Source organism: Fusarium keratoplasticum, chromosome 3, assembly GCF_025433545.1.
Source record: "Fusarium keratoplasticum isolate Fu6.1 chromosome 3, whole genome shotgun sequence".
Taxonomy (NCBI): domain Eukaryota; kingdom Fungi; phylum Ascomycota; class Sordariomycetes; order Hypocreales; family Nectriaceae; genus Fusarium; species Fusarium keratoplasticum.
In genome coordinates, this window is record NC_070531.1 from 1091792 (window position 1) to 1107067 (window position 15276).

The 15276-nt window shown below is 52.9% G+C and overlaps 5 protein-coding genes across 5 annotated transcripts; 3 read left to right on the plus strand and 2 right to left on the minus strand.

Annotated features, from left to right (window-relative positions):
- Positions 1-1061: 1061 nt before the first annotated feature.
- Positions 1062-3707, plus strand: NCS57_00373400 (uncharacterized protein; the record flags this gene model as incomplete). Its single annotated transcript, XM_053053718.1, has 1 exon — positions 1062-3707. One exon carries the CDS (start codon positions 1062-1064, stop codon positions 3705-3707), a length of 2646 nt encoding a protein of 881 aa, XP_052915878.1.
- Positions 3708-5465: 1758 nt separating this feature from the next.
- On the plus strand, positions 5466-7272 carry NCS57_00373500 (uncharacterized protein; the record flags this gene model as incomplete). The annotated part of the gene is made up of 4 exons (XM_053053719.1): positions 5466-5794; positions 5849-6311; positions 6361-6497; positions 6546-7272. The coding sequence occupies 4 exons, from the start codon at positions 5466-5468 to the stop codon at positions 7270-7272; spliced, it is 1656 nt and encodes a 551-aa protein (XP_052915879.1).
- A 2109-nt stretch (positions 7273-9381) lies between these two features.
- On the plus strand, positions 9382-10488 carry NCS57_00373600 (uncharacterized protein; the record flags this gene model as incomplete). Its single annotated transcript, XM_053053720.1, has 1 exon — positions 9382-10488. The coding sequence occupies one exon, from the start codon at positions 9382-9384 to the stop codon at positions 10486-10488; it is 1107 nt and encodes a 368-aa protein (XP_052915880.1).
- A 248-nt stretch (positions 10489-10736) lies between these two features.
- Positions 10737-11651, minus strand: NCS57_00373700 (NmrA domain-containing protein; the record flags this gene model as incomplete). Its single annotated transcript, XM_053053721.1, has 1 exon — positions 10737-11651. The coding sequence occupies one exon, from the start codon at positions 11649-11651 to the stop codon at positions 10737-10739; it is 915 nt and encodes a 304-aa protein (XP_052915881.1).
- Positions 11652-12408: 757 nt separating this feature from the next.
- NCS57_00373800 (Zn(2)-C6 fungal-type domain-containing protein) lies at positions 12409-15010 on the minus strand (the record flags this gene model as incomplete). Its single annotated transcript, XM_053053722.1, has 8 exons — positions 12409-12898; positions 12955-13211; positions 13261-13698; positions 13751-14046; positions 14107-14612; positions 14667-14785; positions 14857-14880; positions 14933-15010. 8 exons carry the CDS (start codon positions 15008-15010, stop codon positions 12409-12411), a joined length of 2208 nt encoding a protein of 735 aa, XP_052915882.1.
- Between the last annotated feature and the right edge of the window lie 266 nt (positions 15011-15276).

The following is a 15276-nucleotide window of genomic DNA, read 5'->3' on the forward strand; positions in this document are numbered from 1 at the left end:
TGCGGATGGCGTTTTTGGGGCACGCTGACAATAATTTGTCCAAATTCCATGGAGTTTGGCAATGACGATGGACACCTGGACATGTCGATGTAATCAGGTAGAAGCAACTAATAGACTTGGACCTTGTGGTTATGTGAGTTATGTGAGTGAATGAGGTTCATGTGATGTGTGAGCTTTGAGTTGTCGTTCCACCCTTGGCTTCACTCTCACCGTAAAGGAGGTGAGAGCGATTGCTTGTTCCAGCACAATGCAGGCAGCCATAAGCCTGACATGTTTAGAGTGTGCTATAAGCGTAGAAACAAACAAAGAATGTTAGTATCCGAGCTGAACTCAACAACAAAGAAAGCCATGCTTGTCCTCAAACATCAAACATCGGGATGCCGGAAGCCGAAATTCAACCGGCACATCAATGAAGTTTGTTTGGTCCCGTCGTTTGGCGCTAGACTCAGTGTTGCGGCGCACTAACTTATAGAGCTTAGCGGAGGCCATTTACGCGGGGGGGTTTCAAGAAAAATTGTGACGAAAGCCCCAATTTTTTGTCACCTTGCGACTTGTTCTCCAGCGCTGGAAGCCGTTGGAAGGACCAGACCTCCAACCCCGACATCATCATCACCCCTTGTTGGTGAAGGCAACTTGTTCTCATTTTTTTGCCCATCCCTCGGCATCTCCTCCTCTTGTACCTGTCCGCTCCTTGGGCTTTATCCTCATCTCTTCTACCTGACTCTCCTTCCCTTCACCGTCCTCCCTCGAATCCTGTCCCGCTCCTGGTCGAGCTTCCGCTCTCCGCACAAAGCAGCTTTAACTCGGACCCTCATTTCCACTGCATCGCCAGCTCGCCTTGTCCGATCCACGGCCTCCACCTTCGAGCCCAGATCCAGCACCAGGGCGGTCTACGCGACGACGACTGTCCCCCATGCCTCTTTCTCGAGATCCCTAAAGTCTCCCTCCCTCCCTCGAATCCTTCATCCAGGTCTGGCGCGGGCTGGCTCGAATCGCCTGCCCCCCTCCCTGTTCGTCGATATCCTTCCCCCGCCGAACCGTCAACGACCTCGCCAGATGAGATGGCGCCCCTCAACGGCACCGTGAAGACTCGCCGACCTGGAGGGAGCAAGCTTGCTCACTCCTCCAAGCCTGTCGTCCCTGCTATTCCTCTTCCCCATGTGAAGCGCCAGGCTGCCACCGCTGCTGCGCGTGCCAGTGCTGCCTCCCTGCCTCTGGTCTCTGCTGCCTCCTCCAGCCCGACAGAGAAGCTCGTCGCCGCTCAGTCACCCGAAACGAAGCTCACGAATGGCGCTGCAACTGCCCAGGCCCACAAGGACACAACTGCACCAGCTGCTGCGAGCCCAATCCCAAGCCCTGCTTCCAGCGCTGCGCAGCCTGTCAAAGAGGCCACCGGACAACAGGCAGACAATATCCCAAAGACCCTGAATGGTGCTACGGATGTGACTAGCCACCAAGACACTTCTGGTATGTGCCATGGAAACATGTCCTTTACTCAAGACAGCAACAGGAACATCTTGCTTACCCATCTTGTGACAGCTGCCGAAGTCGCATCCGTCTCGGAAAAGGCATCCACCAGTGGTGACCAGGAGAACGACCACAAAGCTCAACCCATCTCGGACCATGTTGATCAGCCCACCTCCGCCCCCCAAGTCGATCCTCGCGCCCAAGCTTCCGGCAAACACGCCCCCGCCGATGCAATTGGAAAGGTCAACGGAGTCACAGCCGCCGATGAACCTAGATATCGGCCTGGTGAGGCATCCCGACTGATATACAAAGTTCAAGACACTTATGCCACAAACACAGACAACCAGCCTCTCCCGAAGCTTCACAGCAAGTCTCGTCCTCCACCCGCCGTCCCGCCGTCCCGATACCAGATGCCTCCTTCTTTCCAACCTGCCAACAGGGCCCTGGGACCAGCTACGAACGGTGACATGCATCGTGGCCCCCGGCACCCGATCCCCAGCGGGCCGCCCATGCATCAGCCACATCCCAGCAACGGTAGCATCCATTTCGGCACGTTCCATGGCTCTACCAGCTCTTCACCCGCACCTCTTTCCGGTGGCATTGCGCCTCCCCCTGGCATGCCGATTCCAGATGGCCGACCTCCATACATGGGCCCAGGTGCTAACGGTTTCCCTCCCATGATGCCCTATGGCTCTGAGCAGGTCCCGGTTACTACCTTTGACAGCTATGGCAGGCCCTCCATGGCCTATGGGCCCATGGATTCGTTCCCTCCGTTTGGTAACAACTTTGGCCCATCGACTCCTCACAGCTACCATGATTCGCAGGCATCAGCCCCCCCTGACGAGAACAACATGTACAACCAGTATCCCGGGCCGGCTAGGAACGGCGTGACTGGACCTGACGGTTCTCATTCCCCGAGCCACCCAGGAAGAATGTTCGGTGGCCTTGAGTATCCCAGAATGATGATGAACGCTGGCCCTCCGCCACCCCTCATGTCCCAGGTCGACGATGCGGATGGCCTCATTGGTCATCTTCAGCAGCAGTTTGGCTCTCCCGAATTTGCTGACTGCGTCTTGGAGCTCAAGTACCCGGAGGATCGAGCCCCGCCTGTTCGCATCCCTGGTCATCGACTCGTGTTTTCCCGAAGCGCCGAGCTTGCGAACGCCATGACGAAGAAGGCGGCCCAGCGTACCCGCGATAGCCCACCTCTCCTTGAAATTACTCTCGAGACCAAGAGCAAGTGGATTAGATCGGATTCCTTCTACATCGCCGTCCAGCGCCTGTATGGCATGCCACTGTTTACTATCCCGCCTCCTCCCGCTGGTCTGAAGCAGGGGGCTATTTCGGATGCTGGTTCGATCATGGAACGATTCGAGTTCGCTCTTTCTTACGCTGCTGCTGGCCATCTCCTTCACTGGGACCCTGTCACCCGACGTGGCTGCGAGATCGCTATGCAGCTGCTTTCCTGGCAGACCCTCGAGCGCGCCTTGGAGTTTGCTCTGGAGCAGCATCGAGATGAGGGCTCGCATCAAGTTTTCAAGTACGGTGACGGATCTAGAGCGATTCTGAACGAGACGGTTTCTTTCATCATCAGCAACCTCACCCCTGGCTTTGCTCTGGACACTTCGGTTTCCGACCCCGACAACTACTCTCGCCTGCCAGTTCACCCCGCCCCTCCCGCAACCAGCCCAGCCCAGACATCTGTATCGCCTCCTATCGCTCGAGGATCTTCGGTGCACCTGGGCAAGGGCCGTCGATCTCAGCAAATCGCTGGCATCCAGTTCGGAGATCTCTCCTTGGCTGACGGCAAGATCTCGCCTGCTTCGGATACTTCGATGGCATCGCAGCAGCGATCTCCCTTCGCCTCGGTCCTCTCTCGTGTCCTCCTCAACGTTCCTTTTGCGACTCTCAAGATGATTCTCGAAACCGCATCTTCCAACAAGGCGAGTGGGTGGCCTAACGCGGAACTCGTGTACCGCGCTGTCAAGGATGCAATCATCGAGCGGGAACGACGCCGACTCAACGCTGTCGCATCCGTCAAAGCAGGACTGGTTCCCGGCTGGGAGGTGATCTGGAAACAACTATCCAGCCCTGAGCCCCGATATTTTGGTCTGTGGACCGCTCTGGGTTGGCAGGAGGAGGTTCTTCCTTATGGACCTTCTGATAGCCCAGCCCTCAGCCGCAGCTGGACTCCTCTCTTCATGGAATCACAGAACAGCGCCCAAGCTGCGTATCCTTGAGTACGCTAGACGGACAAGGGCTTGCAATTTGACTCGCAATGTTGTGGGTTTTGTGGATATGGCATCAGAAATCACATCATGATTGCATTTTGACCACAGTCGCATCTTGAGCCCTTTGGAGCTCCCGCGCATTGGTCTACTCACATTCTTTCCTCAAGAAAAATGAATCTTTAATGGGAACTGCTACAAAGTGGCGATTTTTGGAGTTTGGTTGGAGGGACTTGCGATCCTCTGTCGTGTGCAGAAGGCGAGGTTGGTGAATTGGAGACAAGACACAACGCCGCTCGATGGATTGAAGCTGCTTCGAGACTCAGGGGCCGTGAGTAATGCGGGCAGTTGGTAGATGTCCACGGATGCGATGAGGTTGACCCGAAGACTGGAAAGTGATGGGACCGAGACCACCAGAAAACGAAACGGAACAAGACGATTCTTATTCCCAAACATGTCCTGCTATCGTAGGCACGATGCAGAGGATGGCATATGACACCGCTTGTGGGGAGGATGAAAGGGTGAACTTGGGTTGATGGATGGCGTTGGTGGGACGGCGCGGCGGAATTGGAGCCAGGTGTGTTTTGTTTGACCGGATTATTAAAAGGCAGGGATGGACAAAAAAAGAAGCAGCAAAAAAGCACTTAATGATTCTTGAGGGTATTAGGATTTGGAGGCTCAATCTGATGATGCCAGGTTTGATGATGAATGAGTGATTGGCCCAGGGAAATGGACTGGAAATCATGAATGACGTTGGCTGGAGTATGCTTTGCGATCCTGCTGGTGGAGGCAGTAGTAGGTAGCATCTTCAAGACTGATTTGATACCCCGACTGCCTGAGTACAATGAGGCCGGTAACAAGGCCTGCGGTAAGGTCTATTGTTGTCTTTGCAGACAATCGCATGAATGAAAGGTAGCCAAGGACGGGTGAGTGGTCTGAGGTGTGGATGAGGTGATGTCTGTTTGGTGCACTTGAATGCAAGCTGTTGTGGTTGGTGTTTAAAGAATGCAGCTTATGCGGCCAGCCTCCCAAGTGTCGTGCAACCTCTACTGGAATGTCGGGAAATTGGCATGACACTACGATCGGGGGAATGGTCTCGTTTAGGAAAAGTAATGGAAACTTGACATTGGCATCTTTTTGTTCATGTGATTCTCGGATGTGTGGTTCATGGTGGGATGAAACCTTGGAACACACCCATCTCTGATATCATTAGCATGGAGCTCAAGAGTGCGTCTGTGGTACGTAGGGGCGGGGAACCCCTGTAGGACCAAGAGCCCATTGAAGCAGCTCTCCTCTTTCAATTCGTCAGGGCGAATTAATTGGGATCCAGTGCCAGGGTCCCCATCTCTTTTGATGTGCAGATGCTAAAAAGCGGGTGGACTCCGTGATAAGCCCAACCCAGCCGAGGCTCTCCACTTTTGGCCGTGGCCCTCATTTCCAAGGTCCCCCGTCCTTGGTTTCTTGTGATCCATCCATTTCATCCCTCCCTCCCCTTGCGTGTTATCATTCTTTCTTTTTTTCTTGTTGCTGACGCGACTCCTTTGCTCTGCGGTAGACTTTGCGATTCAAATCTTTGCAATAGAGACGAGCCTGTGCAACTGATCGTCTCCGACTCTGCCCCTCGCTTGGATGCCTCCAACAGTTGCCCGAATGCGCCACAGGAGCTCAGCTCGTGCAACCGCATCGCCTGCGCCATAAGAGCACTTCGAAACACCAACACGATTGACCCGCGATTTTCGACTTCCATCAACAGAAACCGCTTCCATCACAATGGCTTCGCCCTCTCCGTCGGGCGATGCCTCGAGCTCGCGCTCCTCGAGGTCTTCGGCTGGTACCACAGATCCCGTGCTTCGCAACACGCTGCGCTACACCATCTCGGCGCGCGAGTACGCTTCCCTGCACAAGTACATCCTCTCGCGGTCCCGAGTGCTCCGACGCGCGACTCCGAACCCTAGCCGTGTGGAGAAGGCGCTTCAACCGCCCAAGGGGAGCGATGATTACAATGTTAGGGCGGTGCGCCATGCGCTGAGGGTGTTTGTGGGAACCTTTCTGGGTATGAAGGGATGGGATGTCGTGGCCAAGAGGATGAAGAAGGAGGAGTGAGTATGACTTTTCTATGCGGCGCAACGGGTTGCTAACATGTGTCGCGATAGATCTAATGCGAACGCGAAGAAGAAGCCTTTCTACAAGTCTCCCGCCCTGAGACTATCACTATCACTCTCCACCATTCTCCTGCTTTATAGGCTACTCTTCCGCTTCCTCACTCGTCTGCGCGTACATCTGCTCGATCCCCAGGTTGAGCCCTTCCGTATGCGCAATCCGCGAACCGCGGCGACGCTCACATCACCATACGCGCCAGCAGTTGGTGCATCGCTCGCTGGTCTCGCTCTTGGCATCTACCCAAGCGAGAAGATGCGCGTTTCCATTGCCATCTACACCATCTTCCGCGCACTAGAGTTTGCGTATAATCTGTGCGAGTCTGAGGGATTCATCTGGGGACGGAGCAATGGCGTCAAGAGGGATAGACCTTGGTGGTTTGGCAGCTGGATGTTGCAGCCCCTTGCTTTTGGCCAGCTTCTTCATGCGGCTGTCTTTGACCGCGACTGCTTCCCCAAGGTACGTTTTATATCAGAGATTCGTAAGAACGACGTACTGACAGATGTAGCCCTATGGCGACTTTATCTTCAAGAGCTCATCGGCTTATCTCCACCCGCGCCCGCAGGACTGGCCAGCCGGTCTCAAGTGGCCTCAGACGTCTCAAATCGTCGACAGCCTGGCTCAGATGGCGCGCTTGAACTGGCCGTATGTGATGGAAACCTGCATAGAAGAGACAATAACTGACTTTGATAGTGCTTATATCTCTCCAACCTTGTTCCCCAACAAGGAAGTTCTTCCTCCGAGCCTCAGCACAATTGCGCCATTGACATCCCGTGCTCACCCACTCATCACATCTCTATCATGCGCGACATTACACCCTGGCGACCCGTCTTGTTCTCGAACATATCTCACATTCTGGCTTAATTCGTTCCCGCCTCTTGCTCGCTTCTTCGTTCTCCTCTACTCGGCCTTGACGGTTATCCCCCGGTTCTCATCAATCTACCACAGCCCTCTGGCCACTCTCCAGCGTATCATCACCAAAGCTCTCCGCATGTCGACTTTCGCTACAGGAGCCATTTCAACAGCCTGGGCCTCTATCTGCTTCTTCCAGAACTGGCTCCCCCGTCATGTTCTTGCCACTCAGCGTTTCTTCCTCGGTGGTTTCTTTGCTGGTCTGTGGGCCTTTATTGAGCGACGAAGCGGCCGTGGCCTGTTCCTGTACAGCGCGCGCGCAAGCATTGACAGCCTGTGGAAGGTTGGTGTGAAGCGACGCTGGTGGAGAAGCATGAAGGGCGGTGACGTGTGGGTGTTCATGCTGGCACTCATGGTGACCGGTGTCGTGTACGAGAAGGATGCGCAAGCAATCCGGGAGAACAACTGGAGAAAGGGCGTGAGCTGGCTGCAAGGTCAAGGCTGGAGGGACTGGAGCGTCGATGATGATGAGAACCAGGACGAGGAGGGTCAGGACAAGGAGGAGTAATCCAATGATGTATGATCATGGTGTGTGTGGAGTTGGGCGTATATGGGTCACTGTATAAGGATTGGACGGGAAAGGCTTGATGCCTCGGTATGGTTGGTAGTTTGATATCCATTTAATTAATGTATTGTCTAGTGCATTCTGCTTTAACACAAGTGAAGGGTTGTGGTTGTGAGCACTGTCCACAAGCATGTTGGCCTTGAGCAACATAAAGATATGAAGACCAGTATATGTATGTACTCAAGGGAACCTTTTATTCTAATACTGCGCTATCGATCCTATTTGACAAAAGCTGCAGGCAATCTAACTCTTGGACAGGCCCCAAATCTTCAATAACGCCGATATTCCTCTGGAGGAGTTAGACTCACCAGCCAGGTTCCAACCTTTGAAATGGCAGTAGACACTGACAGTAAAACTGTTATTCCCATACCCATTGCCGCGAGAACGAGACAGCAGTCTTCGCACAAGGTGCACTCGCACTCATCCCGTTCCTCTCGTCGACACACCACAGACTCTTGGTTGCATGGGCTTTCTGTGACGGATGACTGGGAATAGTGGGCTTGGTAAATTTGCCTCAAATGCTCCTCGTTGTGCGTCGTTTGCTTTTTCTGTCTCCTCTGTCTTGTCATGATTTCGGGCAAGGAGTCACCAGAGGAGGAGTAGATGTGACTTTGTGGATCCGTGAACGGCATTACGCCTAGGACCGATTCAGCTTCAGTTGAGGCCACAGATGGGGTGGTATTTGCCGGGGAGGCCTTCATCGGGGAGACTTGAGCTGGAGGGACTGCAGTCTCGGGGGCCTCAGAAACCTTCGCTCGGGGAGCATGAACTGCGGGAACCCTAATCAATGGGACGACTCCCGGTATCGCCTGAGGCGACAGTGAAGCTGTGCCGCGAGTAGCATAGAATCGCCTTCCATTCTTCACAAAGCGCTGTCTCGGGAAACTCGAGAGGTCGAGCTTCTCCGGACAATGAGGTCGACTTCCCCTGTCGAATCGAGGAGGGCGCCAGCCGGGCTCATCACGCCGGAAGGGCAGAGGCGGAGTGAATACTGACTTGGGTGCTAGTAAAGAGTCCATAGGGACTCTACTGGGGCCTTTCTTGCGTTTCTCAGACTTGGCTGGGAGCGGTGGAACAGTGGTTACTGGTGAGCCCCTGACCAGTCTGCATGTAGATGGGTCATCGTCCTTGTAGGGGAGATTAGTGTTGATTCGCAAGCTACCGGCGGCGAGCTTGGCCATTCTCTTTGAGCTTGAACCAGCTGCAGGTTCATCGGAGTCTTGATGAGTTTGAGTCGGGCTGGAGGCCATGGCAGTGTTGACCAGGAGGCTGGGTTCCTAGGACAATAGAGATGTCAAAGAGCTGAAGATCTGAGAATAGTAGCAATCAATCTTGGGCTCGCAAATCACTGGTGCTGTTGACTCGGCAAAGAAATTGGGACAAGAGAGGCTCTTGTCCCGTTGAGCTGCAGTATCAACTTTTATTATAAATGAGAGGCCTGCTTGGGGGTGAATCTCCATCTCATTCTTTGAACAATGGCGTTTTAGATAAAGAGATGGTACCGAAAAAATGAGGTTGTTCTCTTTGAAGATACACTTGATGAAGAACATGATAAGTGACATGTGCTGAACTGCGAAGTTGGGTTTACCTGAGAATATGGGCAAGAGTGTTCTTGTGAAGATACCAAATGTGTCATCCGACAACAAACATTATGTAGTGACATATCTAGAAATCCACGTGGAACAGTTCTGCAGGAGTTCCTTGCAGTGAGTCCTTGTTCATGGTGCAGATGCTTTGTTCCCACAAGTCCCCTGCCTGCGATGAAGATTCCTTAAATGAACACTCGTGTTTGTCAATTGAACTAAATAAACCCCCCACAAAGATTTAAAGTGACTTGTCTCCCTCGAAGACCATATAATTAGACGCTTGGTGACCTCTTGCATCCCTGTCCTAATGGGTGAGGCATCTCAACACCAACCGTCTCACGCTCCTGAACCTAGCTCAGGAACGCGCACTAGCAAGCAACGCGAACCTCGATTTATCGAGCACTTTGGCATTTCCTGGGACGGCGTGTCGCAAGATCCCCTCCTCAGTCCACCTCAATCGCCAAAAATGGCGTCTACAAATCCCGAACCTCGCCCCGATGCTCCCATCTCGGCTGGCTCTACTGTGAATGGTAGCAAGGAGGCACTTGCAGGTGCCACGGACGGTATGGCAAAGGTACGTATTCCAGTCAGTGAGGGAGACCTGGTTGACGTTTCGAGGTTTCGCTCAACTATTGCAGGATTCTTCAACGCGAACTACGCCTCCTCTGGAGACACGTTCCTAGAATCCGTGCGGGAAAAGACTGGAATGGAAAGGACGAGGATGGAGCTTGATGATCTGTGGTTGCAGGTTCAGTTCTTTCATGACTCAATGCTACGGATTCAGCCTAACCACATCACCATCAACCCTGAGAATCTCGCGCAGGCTGTGGATCTCATCCTGGATGTTTCTCATTGGCGTCTCAAGACGGAGTTGGATAAGGATCTCAAGGAGGAGGACGCTCGTGTCGAGATTACGGTGCTGCGTCGTCGGCTTTGTCGTCTCGAGTTAATGCTTAGAGACGATCTGAACTTGTGTGGCAAGCCGCCAAAGGTGCTCGCAGGATGTATTGTTGGTGTCAAAAGACCCAAGTACAAGGATAGACTCTGGACACGCCTGTTTGGCAATGAGCCCGGCGAGCAGAATCGCAATGAGGATAGGAGCTTCCACATCCGTGACGTAGCCAGCCTGCTCCGTATCGAGGACTTTCTTACCTTCGTGTCTACTGAGTTTGATAGACAGCTTGGTCCTAGAGGAGCTGACCCACAGGATGGTGTCATCATGGCGGCAATTGCACACCTTGACGACGAGGTCAAGTCTTTTCTCAAGACGAAGAATTGCCGCACTGCTAACGAGCTCAAGGCCGAGTGGGCACCGGTTCTGCTCAACCCCCGATTCCGCGCAGCTGTAACCCGTGAGATGAGCAACCTCGTCAAGGAAGCGGTTGCGTTCCGCAAGAAGAACGGATACACGACTCACCGCGAGGAGTGCGAACTGTTCCTCAAGCCACAGGGCGGCATTGCACGGGTCTTTTCGAATGTCTCGATGAAGGGTGACAGTGGAAGACCGGGTAGGAGCGGTAGCTCGTTGAAGCCTGGGTTTTTGAGAAAGGATTCTGCAACTTCTAAGAAGTGACCATTCCGCTATACTATTGTTCCCTTTGTTTATAGTAAGATAAATAACACCTGTGTCTATAAATATAGTATTCTTTTCTAATTCTATTTCTAATCGATCTTGCAATGACTTGGATAGCATGCTTGACGCCCGCCTGACCTCGATCATGGGACGACAATAGAAGTAGTAGGCTAGACTCCCTGGTCCCGGGTTCCTCAGTCTAGCCTACTACCTCTGGCTCGTTGATTGGACCTCGTCCACCAAGTATCCTATTCTTTCCCGAGACGCTTTTTCAAGTGCTCTTCAAACGTTGTTGGCTTCTTGGCATGATCCAGCACGATCGGGTCATGGATTTGCCATAAACCTCGAAGAGCAATCTTGCTCCAAGCGAGATGGAGAGATTCGAAAAAGTCCACTTTCCCTTCCTCTTCCTTTGCCTTCTCCAGTGCCTTTTCCAGATCTTCTGCAGTCCCGTCACAGACAAACTTGACCTCCGTCCCACTTACACTTTCATAAGTCTTGACGAGCTCTACCGCCGAGTTCATCCCAGAGTAAAACTTGAAGTATCCCCCCTTTCCAGCTCTCACACCTTCATCCGTCAGCAATACCTCAATCGCCCACGCTGCTGCATCGTCCATGGCAGTCCAAGGTGTTTTCTGCTCGTGTACATTTCCCCAGTAGTGATACTCGAGCGATTCGCCATTCTTGCGCAGTGGCCCCTGGTCCGGGACGAGGGTGTATTCTGCAAAGGCGCCGTTGATGAAGTAGACTGGGCGCACAGTACTTGTCATTGCTGCGTGATCGGCAAATGCCATGAGGCTGTTGTATATCGGAAAGTCACCGTAAGATATGTTGGTCCAGTTGCTGTTCCATGTTGGAGCTACAAAGATGTTGACTCCTTTTCGCTCTGCAGCGCGTAGGAGAAGGAGACTACCATCAAGGTAGAGAGTTGGATCGGTCGAATAGGCGCATATGACGGCGTCTACCCCCGTGAGCCCTTCTTCGATTGCTGGGATGTCGTAGTAGTTTTCCGACTGAACGAATGATTCGAGCTTCTGAAGCAGGGTTGAAGGGAGTTTCGAAGGATTACGGCCCAGGCCTCTGACTTGGGCGCCTCGGGCGATGGCGGCGTTGGCTAGCCGTTGTCCAAGGTCACCAGTGACTCCCACGATTAGAACCAGCATGGCAGTAATGGTTTGTCAATATATTGCTCGTGCAAGATGTGAATGAATAAGTTCTTGTGTGGGTATTCAAAAGCCAGATCCATTGAAATGCTCCCTCTATATACTCTGATTGCGGTAGTCAACGGCCGTAGGATTGGTAAGCTCTAGACTTGACGAACATCCAATGTTTAGAAATCAAACCCCAAGGACAGGCGTCGCCGACCTGATGAGTTCGCGATCCGCGCGATGCGGGAGCCGGATAAGGGATTGACGTGATAAATGGGTAGTTCTCGGCCATCGAATGCTCCGCTTACCCCTGGTCTGTTGAGGAACTCGATTAACTGTGATTGGCTCTAATGGAAAACTGGAACATAGGGTCCTGACTAGGGAGGTTGATAGAACTTGCGAGTTAGGCGGGGTCGGACAAATAGATGAACCCGAGACTGGAGAAGACCAAACCTTGTGTGCTGACCCAACTCCCGTCATCAAGCTCTACACGTGTGATTGAGCGATCCAAGGCCCTGGGGATATTGTCTTTTCCGGAGTCGTCTCTGGCAGAGCTGAAAGACAAGATTAGGGAGTTCAAGGCTTCCAAGATCGGCTCGAACTGGGCGGACCACATCACGTCTTCAGTTGCCATGAGCATACGACTTTTCCTTGTTCATGGACGGCGAAAGTCGAAAGGCGATTGTAACGGGAAAGCTCTCCCAGGCTCCCTCGAGTAGGCACACCTTTTCGACTATCCCAGACACTGCAACGATACGCCGACAGATAAGCTCTAGCTATTCTCGAGCATCTTCATGATCTCCTGATTGCTTATGAACCAGTTCGCTAACAGTCCCCCTGACGAGTCAACTTGTGCTCCCAGATTGGCAAATAACTGATCCTCCCCTGGTTGTAATGTGGCTGCCTCTGTTACCGCCCCCTGAATCTCGGGAGCTGCTGAACTGTAGTCCATCGCATCAGGCACGAAAGTCCCTGTGGTGGGAATAGAGGAAGTGCCTGCGACACTGTGACTGTCGGTATTCGGTAAAGTGCCCTCTCCTGATAGACTGTCCTGTTTGAGGTTGATAAATCGAACCGCCACATTGTACAATGCCTGGAAAAGTCGCAGTTGATTCCGGGTTGAGGGATGGCGCGCAGTGTACGTTGTTCCCTCACTGGCGTCGATAAATCTCTTCAAAGCGCCGAGGTCGGATGCGTTTGAAGACTCAATGATGTGGCAGAAGAGGATTGTGAAGGGTATGAAGGGCGACCGTAGCAGGGACCTATGCCGATAAGTGAGCTTTCGAGTACCTGATCTCATGAATGAGAGAGGTCTTACCAGCCAATGAACAGTTCAATAAAGGCCGTCTTTGCACCGTCACTCTCTATCAGGGCCATGCACTGTTGGTGTTCCTCTAGAGCCTCCCTGCAGCTACTGATGCACTCCTCCGAGAAGGATGACTTTGAGTATTCGGCAGGAGGGAGGCTTCGATAGACCAGTGTCAGCATGCTCAAATTCGAAATACGGTCTGATCGCCATAGAATCTGAGTAAGAATTGGCTGGCCGGCTGCCGCAAACTGTGCCTCATTTTCTTTCTGGACTTTGAGTTAGCATCTGCCATGAAGAAACATAACTACCACAAACCTCAATTGCATCTTCAGCCTCCATGAGCCCGTGAATCTCTGAGAGAAGGGCGCGTGACCGAGCATATCTAACATGTTCAGGCTGTAGGAAAGCCCCAGGGCTGTACACGTCGTCGTAAATCCGCCCCTGCAAAAACCCACCCTCGATCCATACAGGCAGCAGCCTGTTTATCAACAAGTCGGGCCCAGGATTTCGCTGTGGCCGAGGGACAGTTATATCATTATCTCGGAATGACGACGATCGTCCGATGCGCAGAGCGATCAACCTATCCGAGCAATATGCCGCCCAGAACAACCGGAGCTTCCTCCGTTTCTGGACCGGAGGCTCAGGAGAGAGGGTTGTCGCGCGGTGCAGACCGAGGGCCTGGCAAATGTGGGATGCTGTGACGATGAAACCCCATGCGGCAGATGTTTTCATCGTCTGAAGACAATAGGTTGCCTGTAGTATGTCAGCCAACGAAACGTCGTGCGTCTGGTCATGTTCAACTCACAGCCATGTTGAGGGCGTATGCTGTGTTTAGGGTACTTTTTATATGAAATCCTAGATGAGCCAAGGCTGTCTCGAGGTTTTCCCGGCACAAGGTCGCCTGAGCTTCGAAATCAAGCACAGTCGCTTCGTCATCGGCCACACTGGCACATTCGAGGAACAACCAATACAGGCCAGCGTTCGCGATAATGATCTCTTCCTCAGATGAGGGGCCAGGACCACAGGCCTTGATCGCATATTCGGTGAAATGACTGAGATTTTCGAACTCGGCGATCCACATGGCGTCGACCTTGTTGCTTTCTGTCTTTGGAATCAGTCCTCCATCTCGATATTAGGGGGCACACTCGGAATTCTACCCACCTTGGGCCATTTTTAGGCATGCGAAAACGCTGTCGAGTGGCGGAGACGGGAATGATGAGGGCTTTCTTCCGTCTTCCAGCGGCCTGGCATAAGGGAAGAGCACTTCAACAGGATCGTTGGTTTGTTTTTGGGCATTGGCGATGCTGTTCAGGGTTTGTATTACTGGACCCATCTCCGTAGTGACATGAAATGAGGAGCTGTTCCCAACGGCGTTCTGGAAAAAGGCAGTGGCGAACAGGACATGTGCGAATGGAGACGACTCGCCATTGTACTCGGTCGGCGGTACCGTGGGTGCACTGGCTGGGCTTGCACCAAGGGTCTGAACAGATGCTGGTCGATGTTGAGAGGGTGCCAGGAGTGAGGCTGCCGGGGTAGTAATCCCTCTGGATGACGACGCAGGTGCCTCCTGTGCTGGTGATGGACATGAGGGACGTTGTTTGCTGAGATCTTCCACCATGATTTTCAGCTCATCCACAGTCCGAGCGATGTGGTCAACACTTTTCTCGCTTCGTAGAGGTGAGAAACTGGCCGATTACGAGGAAGAGGGGCTTGCAGCTTACATGTCGTTGGCGAGTGTGACTCGTTGCCTGCGGACTCTCGACTTGAGGCCTAGGGTATAGGCACATGATGCTCCCGCTGTGGTGCATTGCTCACAGGGTTGACCTCGACTACATTTCACCTGTAGAAAGTATTGGCAAACTTCTCTCAGATGGCACAAAGGGATGAAAACATGACAAGAACGAGACTCACCTTTCTCCGACGGCATCGGTCGCACTGGTTTTGTTACTGTATACGTCGGAGCGCTTAGGAATGGTGTTGGGCTTACAGCAAGCAAAAACTCCGTCACGCCCTCCTTTTCATCGTTATGTCCCGGGCTGTCGTCATCCTGGATTTGCTGATCCATCGTAGACAATATTTTCGGGGCCTCGGAGCATCCGTTGTTGAACAAGTGACGAAGGGTAGGAACCGTCCTGCTCTAATACTGTGGGCGGGGATCGGAGGCACCGGCTCTCCGTAGATCGAGGCTTATGTAACACAGATTCCATGCTGATGATGACTTCGGAGCGCGGGGTCTCCGAGCTCCGTAGATGCATCCAACCTAGGACGCAGTCGACAGTGCTGGTACAATTCAGACACTCATCGATTATGGCCACTCATCGCAAATATAAG